Below are 21,169 nucleotides of genomic sequence, written 5' to 3'. Positions count from 1 at the left end.
TACCAGCACTCTACCCAACACCTCACTAGGACTGGGTTAATGTATCACTGTTGGTTTACCAGCACTCTACCCAACACCTCACTAGGATTGGGTTAATGTATCACTGTTGGTTTACCAGCACTCTACCCAACACCTCACTAGGACTGGGTTAATGTATCACTGTTGGTATACCAGCACTCTACCCAACACCTCACTAGGACTGGGTTAATGTATCACTGTTGGTATGCCTGGGCTTATGACTGCAGTTACAACACCTATTCCCACTTGGCCTAACAGTTCCGGAACACTGGCATAGTACTGGCTGTTCCTCCTTTGTTGTTATAGTAACAACTCATCAGTCTACACTTGAATGGTTTACGGGTGCTAGCCTGCTAGGCAGAGCCATATATTTACCACTGTCTCCTGTTTCAGTCTGGCCCACGTTCAGCCTGAGAGTTTCGGTCTGACCCGTTTCATATCCAGGGTTGTAAATGAAATGTGTCCTGAATTGGCTGTCATTTACAGTGGGGTTCTGAACTTGACACCCTTGAAGAAGATGACCAATAATGACTTAAGTCTGACCTTTTGACCCTCTCTTTATTCACAATTCATTCAGGATTCTCACTCTTTATTCACAATTCATTCAGGATTCTATCTAATTGACATAAGTATTCACATCCCTGAGTCAACGCTTTGTAGAAGCAGCTTTGGCTGCGATTACAGCTGTGAGTCTTTCTGAGTGAGTCTCTTAGACCTTTTAATTTCACACTTGGATAAAGCAACATTGGCACATATTATTTTCAAAATTCTTCAAGCTCTGTCAAATTGGTTGTTGATCATTGCTAGACAACCATTTTATGGTCTTGCTATAGATTTTCAAGTAGATTTATGTCTAAACTGCCACTCAGGAATATTCAATGTCTTTTTGTTAAGCAAGTACAGTTTAGATTCAGCCTTGTTTTTTAGGTTATTGTCCTGCTGAAAGGTGAATTAATCTCACATTGTGGAAAGCAGACTGAACCAGGTTTTCCTCTAGCATTTTTGCCTGTGCTTAGCTCCATTCAGTTTCTTTTTCATCCTGAAAAACTTCCCAGTCCATACAAGCATACCCATAACATGATGCAGCCACCACTATGCTTGAAAATATGGAGAGTATTACTCCGTAATGTGTTGTATTGGATTTGCCCAAAACATAAGGCGTTATATTCAGGACAAAAAGTGAATTGCTTTGCCACATTTTGCAGTATTACTTTAGTGCCTTGTTGCAAACAGGAGGCATATTTTGGAATATTTTTATTCTGTACAGGCTTCCTTCTTTTCACTCTGTCAATTAGGTTAGTATTGTGGAGTAACTACAATGTCGATCCATCCTCAGTTTTCTCCTGTCACAGCCATTAAACTCTGTTTAAAAGTCACCATTGGTCTCATGGTGAAATCCCTGAGTGGTTTCTTTCCTTTCCAGCAACTGAGTTAGGAAGGACGCCTGTATCATTGTAGTGACTGGGTGTATTGATACACCATCCAAAGTGTAATTGTTAACTTCACCATGCTCAAAGGGATATTCAATGTCTGTTTCTCCCCCTCCCCCCCCCCCCATCTACCAATAGGTGCCCTTCTTTGTGAGGCATTGGATAACCTCCCTGGTGTTTGTGGTTGAATCTGTGTTTGAAATTCACTGCTTGAATGAGAGACCTTACAGATAATTGCATGTGTGGAGTACAGAGATGAGGTAGTTATTCATGTTAAGCACTATTATTGCACACAATGAGTCCATGCAACTTATGTGACTTGTTAAGCACATTTTTACTCATGAACTTATTTAGGCTTGCCATAACAAAGGGGCTGAATACTTATTGACTCAACATTTCAGCTTTAAACGTTTTATTCATTTGTAAAAATGTCTAAAAACGTAATTCCACTTTGATGTTATAGGGTATTGTGTTTAGGCCAGTGACAATTTTTGGGGTGATTTAATCCATTTTAAATTCAGGCTGTAACAACAAAATGTGGAAAAAGTCAAGGGGTGTGAATACTTTGACGGCACTGTATCTCACGCGGATAGATTTTGGGGCCCGAGTAAGTCCTCTTGCTTCGCCTCTTCATCTCTGATACAAGGTCAGATATTTTTGAATCGGCAGTTTTGAAACGGGGTCCTGTCTGGCTCAGTTGGTAGAGCACGGCGCTAGCAATGCCAGGATGGTGGATTCCATTGCCCCTGGGGCCACCCTTACGGAAATGTATGCAAGCGTCTCCTAAATGACTAACCCACCTGAAGTTGACCCGTCTCAGGTGAAGGACTTGCACTAATAATGTCTGTGATTCAGAGAGGGTAAGCTGATCCTAGGTCAACTCTTACCAGAGTATGAGAGACACACATTCACCAATTGTACAGGCAAGCTATCCAATGACCACTGCACACAGACTTGTAAGTAGATACGTCATTGCTTACACAACTTTAGCCAACTTCTCCCTCGAGACAGCTCCATGCTGCCTGGGCTGATGTCACTAGCTGTCTGTTGTCAGTAGATAGTTAGTTAACCCCCAAAAGCATTCCTGACACTAGGCCAACAGCTCCCTTTCGCTCTCTCTTTCCTGGAAGACCAATTAAAACCAATGTGGCAATATTAGCGCCAGGTGGAAATGGCAGCTAAGGCTTCCTCCTAGTAAGGGGCTAAAATAACTCCAATGGGCTGAGTGCAGGTAGGATGTGGCCAAAGTAGGAGGACATTTGGTTACTAAAATCTTACATGGATAACCTAAGAGCAGAATTCTGACTTATCTCCAAGTCTCACTTTGACATCAATCTCTGACTTGAGCCCTTAGTACACATTTATCTGTCTTCATAATGTGAAATGTTTATGATGCTTCCTTAAATGTTATCTATCTGCCCATGGACTACAGAAGAAAACTAGTCAGCTGGCAAAATCTAGCACTTTTACAGAAATTTTCATTAAAATAAATATATTTGTTCACCCAGCAGGCCATTTGGTGGGTGATGTTTACTGTTTTGGCACTACTAGTTCCAGAACACTACAATACAGGCAAGCTATCCATTTAGTTCCAGAACACTACAGTACAGGCAAGCTATCTATTTAGTTCCAGAACACTACAGTACAGGCAAGCTATCCATTTAGTTCCAGAACACTACAGTACAGGCAAGCTATCCATTTAGTTCCAGAACACTACAGTACAGGCAAGCTATCCATTTAGTTCCAGAACACTACAGTACAGGCAAGCTATCCATTTAGTTACAGAACACTACAGTACAGGCAAGCTATCCATTTAGTTCCAGAACACTACAGTACAGCCAAGCTATCCATTTAGTTCCAGAACACTACAGTACAGGCAAGCTATCCATTTAGTTCCAGAACACTACAGTACAGGCAAGCTATCCATTTAGTTCCAGAACACTACAATACAGGCAAGCTATCCATTTAGTTCCAGAACACTACAATACAGGCAAGCTATCCATTTAGTTCCAGAACACTACAATAATGCATGCAGAATTAGGCCGATACCAGCTAATTATCAAAATCCAAAAAAGAGATGTTAAAGTCTACAACCACATAAAAGGTAGTGATTCCCAAACCTTCCATAACAAAGCCATCACCTACAGAGAGATGAACCTGGAGGAGAGTCCCCTAAACAAGCTGGTCCTGGGGCTCTGTCTAGAAGACAGACAGACCCCACAGAGCCCCAGGACAGCAACACAATTAGACCCAACCAAATCATTAGAAAACAAAAAGATAATTACTTGACACATTGGAAAGAATTTACAAAAAACAGAGCAAACTAGAATGCTATTTGGCCCTAAACAGAGAAGTACACAGTGGCAGAATACCTGACTACTCTGACTGACCCTAAATTAAGGAAAGCTTTGACTATGTACAGACTCAGTGAGCATAGCCTTGCTATTGAGAAAGGTCGCCGTAGGCAGACCTGGCTCTCAAGAGAAGACAGGCTATGTGCACACTGCCCACAAAATGAGGTGGAAACTGAGCTGCACTTCCTAACCTTCTGCCAAATGTATGACCATATTAGAGACACATATTTCCCTCAGAATACACAGATCCACAAAGAATTTGAAAACAAACGCAATTTTGAAAAACTCCCATATCTACTGTGTGAAATACCACAGTGTGCCATCACAGCTTCAAGATTTGTGACCTGTTGCCACAAGAAAAGGTCAACCAGTTAAGAACAAACACCATTGCAAATACAACTCATATTTATGCTTATTTATTTTCCCTTTTGTACTTTAACTATTTGCACATTGTTACAACAATGTATATAGACATAATATGACATTTGAAATGTCTTCATTCTTTTGGAACTTGTGTGAGTGTAATATTTACTGTTCACTTTTTATTGTTTATTTCATTTTTGTTTATCCATTTCACTTGCTTTGGAAATGTTAACATATGTTTCCCATGCCAATAAAGCCCCTTGAATTGAAAAATTGAGAGAGAGAGAGACAGAGAGAACAACATAATGTATATAACTCAGGGGTCACACACACATCATAGCATGTTCCCACACTCTGAACAAGCTCAGCATGCTCCTCTCTACATGTTCTGTTGTTGCTACAGCACGTACTTTACAGCACGTACTTTACAGCACGTACTTTACAGCACGTACTTTACAGCACGTACTTTACATATCTGTTAGAAGATGAATTGTCACCAGGGTATAAACTACACTAGAGCCATAATGTAATCACATAAAGAAAAACAGTTTCGTCAAAAATGTTCCACTCTCTCATGGAACTTCCTGTCTGGATGGAATGCTATGCAGTCCCCTGTGTGTCTGCGTGGAAACACATTACTGAGCCAGAAAATATACTTTGATTAGTTCTGTATTCTGACTAGCTGTCATTCATGTTGAATGATGGTCTTCTAAACTGGAGCTGTGTTCCCCAAGCCGATCCTTAGGGGGCAGCGTTTCCCAAAATCCATCCAGGCAAGCTGATCCTAGATCTATGGTAGAGCAGGCAAGCTGATCCTAGATCTATGTTAGAGCAGGCAAGCTGATCCTAGATCTATGGTAGAGCAGGCAAGCTGATCCTAGATCTATGTTAGAGCAGGCAAGCTGATCCTAGATCTATGGTAGAGCAGGAAAGCTGATCCTAGATCTATGGTAGAGCAGGCAAGCTGATCCTCGATCTGTGGTAGAGCAGGCAAGCTGATCCTAGATCTGTGGTAGAGCAGGAAAGCTGATCCTAGATCTGTGGTAGAGCAGACAAGCTGATCCTAGATCTATGGTAGAGCAGGCAAGCTGATCCTAGATCTATGGTAGAGCAGGCAAGCTGATCCTAGATCTATGGTAGAGCAGACAAGCTGATCCTAGATCTGTGGTAGAGCAGACAAGCTGATCCTAGATCTATGGTAGAGCAGGCAAGCTGATCCTAGATCTATGGTAGAGCAGAAGGCGAGGTCAGTACAGGTGCATCAAAGCTGGGACCGAGAGACTGAAAAACTGCTTCTATCTCAAGGTCATCAGACTGTTAAACAGCCACCACTAACATCGAGTGGCTGCTGCCAACATACTGACTCAACTCCAGCTCACTTTAATAATGGAAATTGATCAAAAATGTATCACTAGCCACTTTAAACAATGCCACTTAATATAATGCATATGTATATACTGTACTCTATATCATCATAAAGATCTTGCCATCTTTATGTAATACATGTATCATTAGCCACTTTAAACTATGCACTTTTATGTTTACATACCCTACATTACTCATCTCATATGTATATACTGTACTCGATACCATCTACTGCATCTTGCCTATGCCGTTCTGTACCATCACTCATTCATACATCTTTATGTACATATTCTTTATCCCTTTACACTTGTGTGTATAAGGTAGTAGTTGTGGAATTGTTAGGTTAGATTACTCGTTGGTTATTACTGCGTTGTAGGAACTAGAAGCACAAGCATTTCGCTACACTCGCATTAACATCTGCTAACCATGTGTATGTGACAAATAAAATTTGATTTGAGCAGGCAAGCTGATCCTAGATCTGTGGTAGAGCAGGCAAGCTGATCCTAGATCTGTGGTAGAGCAGACAAGCTGATCCTAGATCTATGGTAGAGCAGACAAGCTGATCCTAGATCTGTGGTAGAGCAGGAAAGCTGATCCTAAATCTATGGTAGAGCAGGAAAGCTGATCCTAGATCTGTGGTAGAGCAGGCAAGCTGATCCTAGATCTGTGGTAGAGCAGACAAGCTGATCCTAGATCTATGGTAGAGCAGGCAAGCTGATCCTAGATATGTGGTAGAGCAGACAAGCTGATCCTAGATCTATGGTAGAGCAGGCAAGCTGATCCTAGATCTATGGTAGAGCAGGCAAGCTGATCCTAGATCTATGGTAGAGCAGGCAAGCTGATCCTAGATATGTGGTAGAGCAGACAAGCTGATCCTAGATCTATGGTAGAGCAGGCAAGCTGATCCTAGATCTGTGGTAGAGCAGACAAGCTGATCCTAGATCTATGGTAGAGCAGGCAAGCTGATCCTAGATCTATGGTAGAGCAGGAAAGCTGATCCTAGATCTATGGTAGAGCAGGCACACTGATCCTAGATCTGTGGTAGATGAATGATTCATTACTGTGGACAAGGCTCTGGCATGATACAGTCATGGAAAACTAACCACTATTGAAAAGAAAGGAGAGATCAGAACAGATAGGTGGCCAATCATTTCCATCTGTTCCTTTCCTCATGTTCCATCTGTTCCTTTCCTCATGTTCCATCTGTTCCTTTCCTCGTGTTCCATCTGTTCCTTTCCTCGTGTTCCATCTGTTCCTTTCCTCATGTTCCATCTGTTCATTTCCTCATGTTCCATCTGTTCCTTTCCTCATGTTCCATCTGTTCCTTTCCTCATGTTCCATCTGTTCCTTTCCTCATGTTCCATCTGTTCCTTTCCTCATGTTCCATCTGTTCCTTTCCTCATGTTCCATCTGTTCCTTTCCTCGTGTTCCATCTGTTCCTTTCCTCATGTTCCATCTGTTCCTTTCCTCATGTTCCATCTGTTCCTTTCCTCGTGTTCCATCTGTTCCTTTCCTCATGTTCCATCTGTTCCTTTCCTCATGTTCCATCTGTTCCTTTCCTCATGTTCCATCTGTTCCTTTCCTCATGTTCCATCTGTTCCTTTCCTCATGTTCCATCTGTTCCTTTCCTCATGTTCCATCTGTTCCTTTCCTCATGTTCCATGCTCGCACCAAACAGGAGCAGCAGGCCTATATACCAATCATATGGCTTACACACAACTGTAGACCCTGCAACTGTGGTACCTTGGCAGAACCAGCGGCATTTCCGAGGACAAACTGTGTAGGTGTGTTCCATGGCTGCATTAAGGCCTCCTCCTACGTGAGATAGGCTAGATGACGGAAATTATCGTCCGTTTATTTTGTCCCAGTCTGTCACTGTGTGGGTACCATGCAGAACAGAACAGACTGAATCACTTCAGAATCATTAGACCGTAGCCTATCACCGCCTGGTACGGCAGCTGCACCGCCTGGTACGGCAACTGCACCGCCTGCAACCGCCAGGCTCTCCAGAGGGTGGTGGGGTCTGCCCAACGTATCACCGGGGGCAAACTACCCATCCTCCAGGACAACTACAGCACCTGATGTCACATGGAGGTCAAAAAGATAATCAAGGACATCAACCACCTGAGCCACTGCCTGTTCACCCCGCTATCATCCAGAAGGCGAGGTCAGTACAGGTGCATCAAACCTGGGACAGAGAGACTGAAAAACAGCTTTTATCTCAAGGTCATCAAAATGTTAAACAGCCATCACTAGCACATTAGATGCTGTTGCCTATAGGCATAGACTAGAATGGCCACTTTAAGGAATGGAACACTAGTCACTTTAATAATGTTTACATATCTGGCATTACTCATCTTATATGTATATACTGTATTCTATACTATTCTACTGTATCTTAGTCACTTTAATAATGTTTACATATCTGGCATTACTCATCTCATATGTATTTACTGTTTTCTATACTATTCTACTGTAGCTTTGTCCGTTCCGGTCTGACATCGCTCGTCCATATGTATATACTCTTAATTGATTCCTACTTAGATTTGTGTGTATTGGGTATATGTTGTGTAATTTGTTAGATATTACTTGTTAGATATTACTGCACTGTCGGAGATAGAAGCACAAGCATTTCGCTACACCCTCAATAAAACCTGCTAATCACGTGTACGTGACCAATAACATTTGATTTGATTTGATATCAAAAGCCGTGCCTGGGCCCTTTCCTGGGTTCTAGTCTTGGTTCTAGCCTGGGTTCTAGTCTTGGTTCTAGCCTGGGTTCTAGTCTGGGTTCTAGCCTGGGTTCTAGCGTGAGTTCTAGTCTTGGTTCTAGCCTGGGTTCTAGTCTTGGTTCTAGTCTGGGTTCTAGCCTGGGTTCTAGCCTGTGTGCCAGACTGATCCTCCATCTAAAAAACATTACGTGGCCGTATTGGCTTGTTTGGCGAAACAGGGAAAAAGTGAATGTCTCTGTAGCAGAAACAGACCATCACCACGGCTAGTCAATAGCCTGAGGGTTAGAGAGAGAGGAAGCACACATTGTATCTGTAGCCTCTACTTAGGAGCTGAGTGAGGCTAACAGCTTTGTACTCTGTGCATTAACATATTCTACTCTGCCTGGTGTGGATAACTGGCCATGGTCTGCGTCCCAAATGGCACCCTGTGCTCTAAATAGTGCCCTTTGGGCCCTGGTAGTGCAGTACACAGACAATTTGGGACCATGAAAACTGCATTGGGTTTATGTAACAGAGCAGAGCTGGCTATGCTGGAGGCTTGTGGGTAATTGCGACGTCCCTGGCTGCCGTGCCAGAGAGAACACTGTGTGGGTGATTGTTGTCACGACGACTTGCCTGCTGTTGCTGGATATAAAATAGCCATGGTGCTCCTCCCTCCTCAGCACCAGATATTGTTAGTCTGTTTCTCTCTGCCTCTCCTTTTGAATGATGTCCTGCTTTGCTGTACTTTCATCAGTTATGTCAGCAATGTTGCCAAAGCAGAGAGCAGGAAGACAGACAATTAGATTCAACAGCAATCAATTAATAGTTGATTTATCTAATTGATCAGAAAACCCATCAAATACAAGAAAATAAGAAAATAACGTTGGTTTTGAGTTAGAGATTAGATTTCTATGATGTCATATATAGAACCTGGACAAACCAACAGAGGCCTTAGATTACTATGATGTCATAAAGGTCAGTCGTGTATCAGAGGGAAGTCTTTTCTACAAGCTAGGAAGCTACATGGATGATTCCAATGAGAGGTGAGTTCACTTCAGGTCAGAACTGACTGCTTTAATAAACTGTTTTAAACTAAATAGCTTTGACTATCCAGACAGACAAGGTGTTAGCCTATTCACCTTCTCAGCAAAATGCCTGGGAATGACAAGTGTGTTTTTGTTAGTGTTTCCAGTACACAGCAGTTTGAAGATGTACAGCATGATCATGATAAAACATGACAGACACAAGAGACCGTGCTTGATGTCAGTGTTGATGGGTTGCTAAGACATTGTCTTCTAGCTGAGTTCTCTCTCAAACACACACACAAGTATCTGTCTGAATTGAGAGTAGTTCAGAACACTGTCTCAGACTCCCAGCAGCGGGAGAAAGAGGCACAGAGCAGAGAGGCACAGTTAAGACAGTTGAGATGAGTCCCAGGTCCCAGTCAGTCAGTCAGGTCCCTGTCAGTCAGTCAGTCAGTCAGTCAGGTCCCTGTCAGTCAGTCAGTCAGTCAGGTCCCTATCAGTCAGTCAGTCAGTCAGGTCCCTGTCAGTCAGTCCCCAGTCAGTCAGGTCCCAGTCAGTCAGTCAGTCAGGTCCCTGTCAGTCAGTCAGTCAGTCAGGTCCCTGTCAGTCAGTCAGTCAGGTCCCTGTCAGTCAGTCAGTCAGTCAGGTCCCTGTCAGTCAGTCAGTCAGTCAGGTCCCAGTCAGTCAGGTCCCAGTCAGTCAGTCAGTCAGGTCCCTGTCAGTCAGTCAGTCAGTCAGGTCCCTGTCAGTCAGTCAGTCAGTCAGGTCCCTGTCAGTCAGTCAGTCAGTCAGTCAGGTCCCAGTCAGTCAGGTCCCAGTCAGTCAGTCAGTCAGGTCCCTATCAGTCAGTCAGTCAGTCAGGTCCCAGTCAGTCAGTCAGTCAGTCAGGTCCCTATCAGTCAGTCAGTCAGTCAGGTCCCTGTCAGTCAGTCAGTCAGTCAGGTCCCAGTCAGTCAGTCAGTCAGTCAGGTCCCAGTCAGTCAGGTCCCAGCCAGTCAGTCAGTCAGTCAGTCAGTCAGTCAGGTCCCTGTCAGTCAGTCAGTCAGTCAGGTTCCTTTCAGTCAGTCAGTCAGGTCCCAGTCAGTCAGTCAGTCAGTCAGGTCCCAGTCAGTCAGGTCCCAGCCAGTCAGTCAGTCAGTCAGTCAGTCAGTCAGTCAGTCAGTCAGGTCCCTGTCAGTCAGTCAGTCAGTCAGGTTACTTTCAGTCAGTCAGTCAGGTCCCAGTCAGTCAGTCAGGTCCCTGTCAGTCAGTCAGGTCCCAGTCAGTCAGTCAGTCAGTCAGGTCCCAGCCAGTCAGTCAGTCAGTCAGTCAGTCAGGTCCCTGTCAGTCAGTCAGTCAGTCAGTCAGTCAGGTCCCTGTCAGTCAGTCAGTCAGTCAGTCAGTTAGTCAGTCAGTCAGTCAGTCAGTCAGGTCCCAGTCAGTCAGTCAGTCAGTCAGGTCCCAGTCAGTCAGTCAGGTCCCAGTCAGTCAGTCAGTCAGTCAGGTCCCAGTCAGTCAGTCAGTCAGGTCCCAGTCAGTCAGTCAGGTCCCAGTCAGTCAGTCAGGTCCCAGCCAGCCAGTCAGTCAGCCAGCCAGCCAGCCAGTCAGTCAGTCAGTCAGTCAGTCAGTCAGTCTGTCTGTCTGTCTGACTGAGGGTTAGTCTGTCTGTCTGTCTGTCTGTCTGTCTGTCTGTCTGTCTGTCTGTCTGTCTGTCTGTGTCTGTCTGTCTGTCTGAGGGTTAGTCTGTCTGTCTGAAGGTGAGTCTGAGTCATGTATGTGTTAGTGTGAGTCTGTGTGAGTGGACAGTGTTGACTGCACCTAGTCGACATGGTTAGATAATTCCTCAAGCCTAAGATTGAGACCCAAATGACACCCTATTCCTTATTTAGTGCACTAATTACGAGCAGAGGCCCTGGTCAAAAGTAGTGCACTAAATAGGGAATAGGGTGCTATTTGGGACTCAGCCTAAGAGAATGAAGAAACCATTGTCCAAGAGACCATCCATTTTGTCCTCAGCCTGTCTGGTTCTGCTGTCTCTGGCATGACGACACCGTAAGGAGCACAACCAGACAGGCATGTATCTATTCAATCTCCCAAAACTGGAAGTGAAAAGAGGCAAAAGACATTTAAAGGAGCACCACAAGTCCTGAACTTCACCACCCAGGTTTTTCAGCACACAGCCTTGACACCTGCCTGCTACAGCACTGACCTTTCACCTCTTACTCTTCTCATTGGTCACCAGTGCAGCCAATCCCAGCGGTGTTCAGGGTCAGGTGATGCCCATGGAGGAGTGGGGGTGTAGCTCAGGATGTGGGGTGAAGGGGGAGCAGGGGAAGAGAGAGGACAGGCGGCTGGCGGGGGTGTGTGGTCTGGCTAACAGTGGTAACTCCTGCTACATGAACGCTGTGCTGCAGTGTCTCTTCTCCACTGTGCCGTTGGTGGAACACCTCCTCAGCTCACACAAACGCTCCCAGCTGGCCAAGTAAGACCCTGTCTGTCTGTCTGTCTGTCTGTCTGTCTGTCTGTCTGTCTCTCTTAGATTTTGTATAGTACTTTTTAACCAGGTACTCCAAGCACTTTACATTAGATGGGGGAAACTTACATCCTCCCATGCCACTATTCTCCCTCTTCCCCCTCCTCCTCCTCCTCCCTCCCATGCCACTATTCTCCCTCCTCCATTCTCCTCCTCCTCCTCCTCCTCCTCCTTCAGGCGTAACAGTCCTGTAGCGGGGGTGTTTGTGCACCTCCTCCAGGAGGTGTGGCAGGGTCAGGGGGGTACCAGCTTCACCTCCCCAGAGAAGGTGAGGGCCTTGGTCTCCTCCCTGCACCCCCAGTTCAACAACCAATCACAGCAGGACGCCCAGGAGCTACTCCTCCTCCTGCTCAACGCCCTGCATGACGACCTCAAGAATGTACACACACACACACACACACACACACACACACACACACACACACACACACACACACACACACACACACACACACACACACACACACACACACACACACACACACACACACACACACATACACACGGTCAAAGGCTCTGCCTCATTGTCTTTCTTGATTCCCTGCTCCTCAAAACCTATTGGATAGGGGATAAGTGTCTAGGGGATAGGGGATAAGTGTCAGGGGATAAGTGTCTAGGGGATATGGGATAAGTGTCCAGGGGATAGGGGATAAGTGTCAGGGGATAAGTGTCTAGGGGATAAGTGTCTAAGGGATAAGTGTCAGGGGATAAGTGTCTAGGGGATAGGGGATAAGTGTCAGGGGATAAGTGTCTAGGGGATATGGGATAAGTGTCCAGGGGATAAGTGTCAGGGGATAAGTGTCCAGGGGATAGGGGATACGTGTCAGGGGATAAGTGTCAGGGGATAAGTGTCTAGGGGATAAGTGTCTAGGGGATAAGTGTCCAGGGGATAAGTGTCCAGGGGATAAGTGTCCAGGGGATAAGTGTCAGTGGATACGTGTCCAGGGGATAAGTGTCTAGGGGATAAGTGTCCAGGGGATAAGTGTCAGTGGATACGTGTCCAGGGGATAAGTGTCTAGGGGATAAGTGTCCAGGGGATAAGTGTCAGTGGATACGTGTCCAGGGGATAAGTGTCAGGGGATAAGTGTCAGGGGATAAGTGTCTAGGGGATAAGTGTCAGGGGATACGTGTCCAGGGGATGAGGGTCTAGGGGATAGGTGTCTAGGGGATAAGTGTCTAGTGGATAGGGTATACGTATCTAGGGGATAAGTGTCTAGGCGATGGTGGATAAGTGCCTAGGAGATGAGGGCTAGGGGCTGATTTGCTATTCAGACAGTGTGTTTCTCCTGTGTGTGTGTGTGTGTGTATACAGTACCAGTCAAAAGTTTGAACATACCTACTAATTCAAGGGTTTTTCTTTATTTTGACTATTTTCTACATTGTAGAATAATAGTGAAGACATCAAAACTATGAAATAACACATGGAATCACGTAGTAACCAAAAAAGTATTTTATATTTTATATTCTTCAAAGTAGCCATCCTTTGCCTTTATGACAGCTTTGTACACTCTTGGCATTCTCTCAACCAGTTTCATAAGGAATGCTTTTCCAACAGTCTTGAAGGAGTTCCCACATATGCGGAGCACTTGTTGGCTGCTTTTCTTTCACTCTGCAGTCCAACTCATCCCAAACCATCTCAATTGGATTGAGGTCGGGGGATTGTAGAGGCCAGGTCATCTGATGCAGCACTCCATCACTCTCTTTCTTGGTCAAATAGCCCTTAAACAGCCTGGAGGTCCTGTTGAAAAACAAAATGATCCCACTAAGCGCAAACCAGATGGGATGGCGTATCGCTGCAGAATCCTGTGGTAGCCATGCTGGTTAAGTGTGCCTTGAATAAATCACAGACAGCATCACCAGCAAAGCACCCCCACACCTCCTCCTCCATGCTTCACGGTGGGAACTACACATGCAGAGATCTCATCTGTTCACCTACTCTGCATTTTGTTGGTCAATTTCTTCAACAAATGATCAGGTCTATATAATTATCAAACATACATTAGTAATGGAAAGGAAACACATACTTTTTGTTTGAGTATTAAAATACTCGGAGTACAGTATAACAGTATAGGATAGATCTCCCCAAGTTCTGCAAAATGTCTAAGACATCCTGTAACTCATATAGCCTCTCCCAGTCCTCCATGCGTGAGTTTCCCTGGCAACAACATTTTAATAAATCTAACCTCCCCTGACAGCAGGAACCATCTTATCAGCAAGTAAAAACCCAGAAGTGGGTTTGACCGAAACTTGACCTTTCATTACAAGTATAGGGTCATAACAAGGTGAACGAGTGAAAGCATCTTCTGACAGGTGGCTGGTTTCATCAGGTCTGTGGCAGCCTTGTGTTCTCAGAAAACCAGATAACCACACTGGGATCCAGACAGGAGGAGTCTGAACATAGACACCTTCTGATAGTGTCTGAAGGTCACAACACTCAAAAACAGGTTTTAACACAGAGGTCTCCCGAAGAGAATAGCTCATCATAACATCATTTATTAACCCTTTAAAAAGGTATAAGGCCTTGATTTAACCCTCTTCAGTTTCACAAAGACACGGCGGTTGGAATCAAAAATCTCAAATTTGGACTCATCAAACCAAAGGACAGATTTCCAACGGTCTAATGTCTATTGCTTGTTTCTTGGTTCAAGCAAGTCTCTTCTTCTTATTGGTGTCCTTTAGTAGGGGTTTCTTTGCAGCAATTCAAATCAAATCAATTCGACCATGAAGGCCTGATTCTCTAATAAACTTATCCTCTGCAGCAGAGGTTACTCTGGGTCTTCCTTTCCTGTGGCGGTCCTCATGAGAGCCAGTTAAATCATAGTGCTTGATGGTTTTTGCGATTGCACTTGAAGAAACTTTAAAAGTTCTTGAAATGTTGACTGACCTTCATGTCTTAAAGTAATGATGGACTGTCGTTTCTCTTTGCTTATTTGAGCTGTTCTTGCCGTAATATGGACTTGGTCTTTTACCAAATAGGGCTATCTTCTATATACCACCCCTACCTTGTCACAACACAACTGTTTGGCTCAGATGCATTGAGGAAAGAAATTCCACAAATTAACTTTTAACAAGACACACCTGTTAATTGAAATGCATTCCAGGTGACTACCTCATGAAGCTGGTTGAGAGAATGCCAAGAGTGTACAAAGCTGTCATCAAGGCAAAGGGTGGCTACTTTGAAGAATCTCAAATATAAAATATATTTTTTTATTTGTTTAACACTTTTTTTGGTTACTACACGATTCCATATGTGTTATTTCATAGTTTTGATGTCTTCACTGTTATTCTGCAATATGTGTGTGCATGTATGATTCCCTTGCTTCAGAAGGGGGAGAGGTGTCAGACACGTTCTTCCCAGCGGTTGTGTCTGGGCAGGAAGTCACTCAGCTCGGCGCCAGCGGCGGGGGATTCTACGGTGGTGACACGTCTCTTCGAGGGACAACTCAGCTACCAGATGCTGTGTCTGCGCTGCGACGGACACTCTCACAGCAACCAGGTCTTCACCATCCTGTCTCTGCCAATACCACTTGACTCATACAAGTGCTCCCTACAGGTACAACTAACCACAATCAGACTAACCACATACAGACTTAACACATACAAACTAAACACATACAAACATACAGACTAAACACATACAGACTAAACACATACAGACTAAACACATACAAACATACAGACTAAACACATACATACAGACTAAACACATACAAACATACAGACTAAACACATACAAACATACAGACTAAACAAATACAAACATACAGACTAAACACATACAGACTAAACACACAGACTAAACACATACAGACTAAACACATACAGACTAAACACATACAGACTAAACACATACAGACTAAACACATACAGACTAAACACATACAGACTAAACACATACAGACTAAACACATACAGACTAAACACATACAGACTAAACACATTCAGACTAAACACATTCAGACTAAACACAGTCAGACTAAACACATACAGACTAAACACATTCAGACTAAACACACAGACTAAACACATACAGACTAAACACATACAGACTAAACACATACAGACTTAACACATACAAACATACAGACTAAACACATTCAGACTAAACACATTCAGACTAAACACATACAGACTAAACACATACAGACTAAACACATACAGACTAAACACATACAAACATACCGACTAACCACATACAGACTAACCACATTCAGACTATACACATACAAACATACAGACTAATCACATACAAACACACAGACTAAACACATACAGACTAAACACATACAGACTAAACACATACAGACTAAACACATACAGACTAAACACATACAGACTAAACACATACAGACTAAACACATACAAACGCCTCACTTCTCCCCCTCCTGTAGGACTGCCTGTCGCTGTTCTTCCAGCAGAGTACGTTGACGTGTGGAGATCAGAAGTTGTGTCCAGAGTGTGGAGTGAAGAGAGACACAGCTGTCCTCACCAGCATGGCCAAACCACCTGAGATACTGGTGCTGCACCTCAAACGGTGGGTAGCTGCCAACCCATCTCTCCCCACGCTAGATGGCCGTGCTAGAGTACAGAGCTATTGGTGCTAATGTGAAAGGACGTCACGCTGCTTGCTTAGTGGGAAAGAGGGATACCTAGTCAGTTGTACAACAATGCCTTCAACTGAAATGTGTCTTCCGCATTTAACCCAACCCCTCTGAATCAGAGAGGTGCGGGGGGGGGGCTGCCTTAATCAACATCCACGTCTTCGGTGCCCGAGGACCTGCCTGGCTCAGGAGCAGAACGACCGATTTTTACCTTGTAACCTCGGGGATTCGATCCAGCAACCTTTCGGTTACTGGCCCAACGCTCTAACCACTAGGCTACCTGGTGGTTACTGGCCCAACGCTCTAACCACTAGGCTACCTTTCGGTTACTGGCCCAACGCTCTAACCACTAGGCTACCTTTCGGTTACTGGCCCAATGCTCTAACCACTAGGCTACCTTTCGGTTACTGGCCCAACGCTCTAACCACTAGGCTACCTTTCGGTTACTGGCCCAACGCTCTAACCACTAGGCTACCTTTCGGTTACTGGCCCAACGCTCTAACCGCTAGGCTACCTGCCGCCCCTATAGTACAGCTTCCTCCTTATTCGGCTCATACTGAGGCTCCAACCCAAGCTTTCTGCCTTGCTATCAGCACATGTGACCGCCCTTCTGGAGCGTCTTACCATTCTGCGCCATGTGAAAAGCTAACTTATCGCTGACGCAAGTGGGGACACTTCAGTCTGAGGGGTAGATTTCACATATCCCCATGTTTTAACCACATTAACATGTAACCCTAACTAGAGGTCGATGTAACCCTAACTAGAGGTCGATGTAACCCTAACTAGAGGTCCATGTAACCCCTAACTAGAGGTCCATGTAACCCCTAACTAGAGGTCCCTGTAACCCTAACTAGAGGTCCCTGTAACCCCTAACTAGAGGTCCATGTAACCCCTAACTAGAGGTCCCTGTAACCCTAACTAGAGGTCCCTGTAACCCTAACTAGAGGTCCCTGTAACCCTAACTAGAGATCCCTGTAACCCTAACTAGAGGTCCATGTAACCCCTAACTAGAGGTCCATGTAACCCCTAACTAGAGGTCCCTGTAACCCCTAACTAGAGGTCCCTGTAACCCCTAACTAGAGGTCCCTGTAACCCCTAACTAGAGGTCCATGTAACCCCTAACTAGAGGTCCCTGTGACCCCTAACTAGAGGTCCCTGTAACCCCTAACTAGAGGTCCATGTAACCCCTAACTAGAGGTCCATGTAAGCCCTAACTAGAGTTCCCTGTAACCCCTAACTAGAGGTCCATGTAACACTAACTAGAGGTCCCTGTAACACTAACTAGAAGTCCATGTAACCCCTAACTAGAGGTCCATGTAAGCCCTAACTAGAGGTCCATGTAACCCCTAACTAGAGGTCCATGTAACCCTAACTAGAGGTCCCTGTAACCCTAACTAGAGGTCCCTGTAACCCTAACTAGAGGTCCATGTAACACTAACTAGAGATCCCTGTAACCCTAACTAGAGGTCCCTGTAACCCCTAACTAGAGGTCCCTGTAACCCCTAACTAGAGGTCCCTGTAACCCCTAACTAGAGGTCCCTGTAACCCCTAACTAGAGGTCCCTGTAACCCCTAACTAGAGGTCCCTGTAACCCCTAACTAGAGGTCCCTGTAACCCCTAACTAGAGGTCCATGTAACCCCTAACTAGAGGTCCATGTAAGCCCTAACTAGAGGTCCCTGTAACCCCTAACTAGAGGTCCATGTAACACTAACTAGAGGTCCCTGTAACACTAACTAGAGGTCCCTGTAACCCCTAACTAGAGGTCCATGTAACCCCTAACTAGAGGTCCATGTAACCCCTAACTAGAGGTCCCTGTAACCCCTAACTAGAGGTCCCTGTAACCCCTAACTAGAGGTCCATGTAACCCTAACTAGAGGTCCATGTAACCCCTATCTAGAGGTCCCTGTAACCCCTAACTAGAGGTCCCTGTAACCCCTAACTAGAGGTCCATGTAACCCCTAACTAGAGGTCCATGTAACCCCTAACTAGAGGTCCATGTAACCGTAACTAGAGGTCCATGTAACCCCTAACTAGAGGTCCATGTAACCCCTAACTAGAGGTCCATGTAACCCTAACTAGAGGTCAATGTAACACTAACTAGAGGTCCATGTAAGCCCAAACTAGATGTCCCTGTAACCCCTAACTAGAGGTCCATGTAACCCCTAACTAGAGGTCCATGTAACACTAACTAGAGGTCCCTGTAACACTAACTAGAAGTCCATGTAACCCCTAACTAGAGGTCCCTGTAACCCCTAACTAGAGGTCCCTGTAACCCCTAACTAGAGGTCAATGTAACACTAACTAGAGGTCCATGTAACCCCTAACTAGAGGTCCATGTAACCCCTAACTAGAGGTCCATGTAACCCCTAACTAGAGGTCCATGTAACCCCTAACTAGAGGTCCATGTAACCCCTAACTAGAGGTCCATGTAACCCCTAACTAGAGGTCCATGTAACCCCTAACTAGAGGTCCATGTAACCCCTAACTAGAGGTCAATGTAACCCCTAACTAGAGGTCAATGTAACCCCTAACTAGAGGTCAATGACAGTAATAATGTAACATTAGAAATCAGCTCCATCTCTGCTGCTGCTGTCATGCATCTCAATGAGACAAACCTGTAGAAATAACAGAACCTGTGTGACATTACAGTTTTGGTTGCCATGGGAGTGAGAAGAGGAAGTTGAGGACCAACGTGTTGTTCTCATTGGACAGTTTAGACCTAACCCCCTTCCTGTCCAGCCCCTCAGCCAATCACACCAGCTACTCTCTCTACGCAGTGGTGGTGAGTTTCTGCACACACACACACACACACACACACACACACAGCTCATTATAATGACTGGAACGGAGATGGAACGGCATCAAACTCATGGAAATGTGTATTTGATACCATTCCACCAATTTCACCTCAGCCATTACCACAATCCTGTCCTCCCCAGTTAATGAGCCACCAGCCTCCTGTGATACACCCACCCACACAGAAAGACACGCATGCACACACCTGATGCTCCTGTCTGGAAAAACACACAGCCAACCATGAACACATGAATCCACCGGTGTGTGTCTTCACCCCCCCCCCCGTCCAGAACCACACAGGAGACCTGGACATGGGTCACTACACGGCCCTGTGCCACAGTCCCCTGTCCAGCAGCTGGCACCACTTTGACGACACGGCCGTGAGCGAGGTCGTGGACTTCTTGGTGCAGTCTCCTAACGCCTACATCCTGCTGTACAGCCGTCAGCCCTTCCACAGGCCCAACATACCCAGGATCTGACCCACCACAGACTCACCATACCCCGGATCTGACCCACCACAGACCCACCATACCCTGGATCTGACTCACCACAGACCCACCATACCCCGGATCTGACCCACCACAGACCCACCATACCCTGGATCTGACCCACCACAGACCCACCATACCCTGGATCTGACCCACCACAGACCCACCATACACTGGATCTGACCCACCACAGGTCAAAAACATACCCAGTCCCAGGATCCAACTAGGACCCGTGCTCTCTTAGCCACTACTAATTCCACGACTTACCACGGCTTTAGGACCATCATATCCTCTGAGACCCACCACAGCCACAACTTACCACGGCTCTAGGCCCAGCATATCCTCTAACAGGGACCCACCACCGGTCCAACTTACCACGGCTTTAGGCCCATCATATCCTCTAACTGGGACCCACCACAGGCCCAACTTACCCATCATGCCCCATATCTGACACACCACAGGCCAAAAACATACCGTGGCTCTGATCAAGACGCAGACTGGTAGAGCCCAGAGCCCACGAAGTGCCAACTCAGCCCCTAGTCTAGCCCAGACCCTGTTCATGCAGATCTGAGGGAATTGGATAGGTGATGGCTCCATTTCTCTGTCCAACGGGCTTAGTGACGATTCCTCCCACCTAATTAGGCTGGCTTGGGGCGAAGGGCTTGGGGCGAAGGGCTTGGGGCGAAGGGCTTGGGGTGAAGGGCGAAGGGCTTGGGGTGAAGGGCTTGGGGTGAAGGGCTTGGGGTGAAGGGCTTGGGGTGAAGGGCTTGGGGCGAAGGGCTGAAGGGCTTGGGGTGAAGGGCTTGGGGTGAAGGGCTTGGGGCGAAGGGCTTGGGGTGAAGGGCTTGGGGCGAAGGGCTTGGGGCGAAGGGCTTGGGGCGAAGGGCTGAAGGGCTTGGGGTGAAGGGCTTGGGGCTGGGTCCAGGACTTGACTACAGACCAACCTACAGAAGGAGCTGGGTGAACTATCAGAAACCCCTCTGGAGTGTGTGGGCCACAGAGAGAAAATGGGTTCTGGGTGTTTTTTTGTAATTCTTCAATAAAACATGAATGAACGCAAGGCAACATGAATGAAATGTGAATGAAAGCAGGTTACCATGGATACCCAGAGACACCAAATGGAACTGTTCAGACGATGTAACGTTACAGAACGTCCTGATAGAAATGTATCACGTAGAACAGAAGTGATTGTCTTTCAGACAGGATAGGGAATCGTGCCAGATCTATTCATTCTATTTCTACATGCAACAGTCACAGAGCGTTTCCCGTCCCTGAATACACCCCAGGTAAACTACACCTAGGAAGATACTACTGTGATCCACTGTAGCTCAGTTGATAAGAGCATGGTGCTTGCAACGGCCAGGACAGTGGGTTCAAATCCCGGGATGACCCATACTTAACAATGTGTATGCACGCATGACTGTTAGTCACTTAGGATAAAAGTGTCTGCTTAATGGCAAACGTATATTTACTAGGACCCAGACGGCACCAATATAATAGAT

General features: G+C 45.7%; 1 protein-coding gene across 1 annotated transcript; it reads left to right on the top strand.

Annotated features, from left to right (window-relative positions):
• The first annotated feature begins 9,267 nt into the window (after positions 1–9,267).
• Positions 9,268–20,357, top strand: LOC139575159 (ubiquitin carboxyl-terminal hydrolase 50-like). The gene is made up of 7 exons (XM_071400162.1): positions 9,268–9,287; positions 11,491–11,730; positions 11,959–12,160; positions 15,011–15,334; positions 16,173–16,315; positions 19,033–19,165; positions 19,470–20,357. Exons 1-7 carry the CDS (start codon positions 9,268–9,270, stop codon positions 19,656–19,658), a joined length of 1,251 nt encoding a protein of 416 aa, XP_071256263.1. The 3' UTR covers positions 19,659–20,357.
• The last annotated feature ends 812 nt before the right edge of the window (positions 20,358–21,169 follow it).

This window comes from Salvelinus alpinus, chromosome 5 (assembly GCF_045679555.1).
Source record: "Salvelinus alpinus chromosome 5, SLU_Salpinus.1, whole genome shotgun sequence".
Lineage (NCBI taxonomy): Eukaryota > Metazoa > Chordata > Actinopteri > Salmoniformes > Salmonidae > Salvelinus > Salvelinus alpinus.
This window is presented reverse-complemented; position numbering and strand designations above follow the sequence as displayed.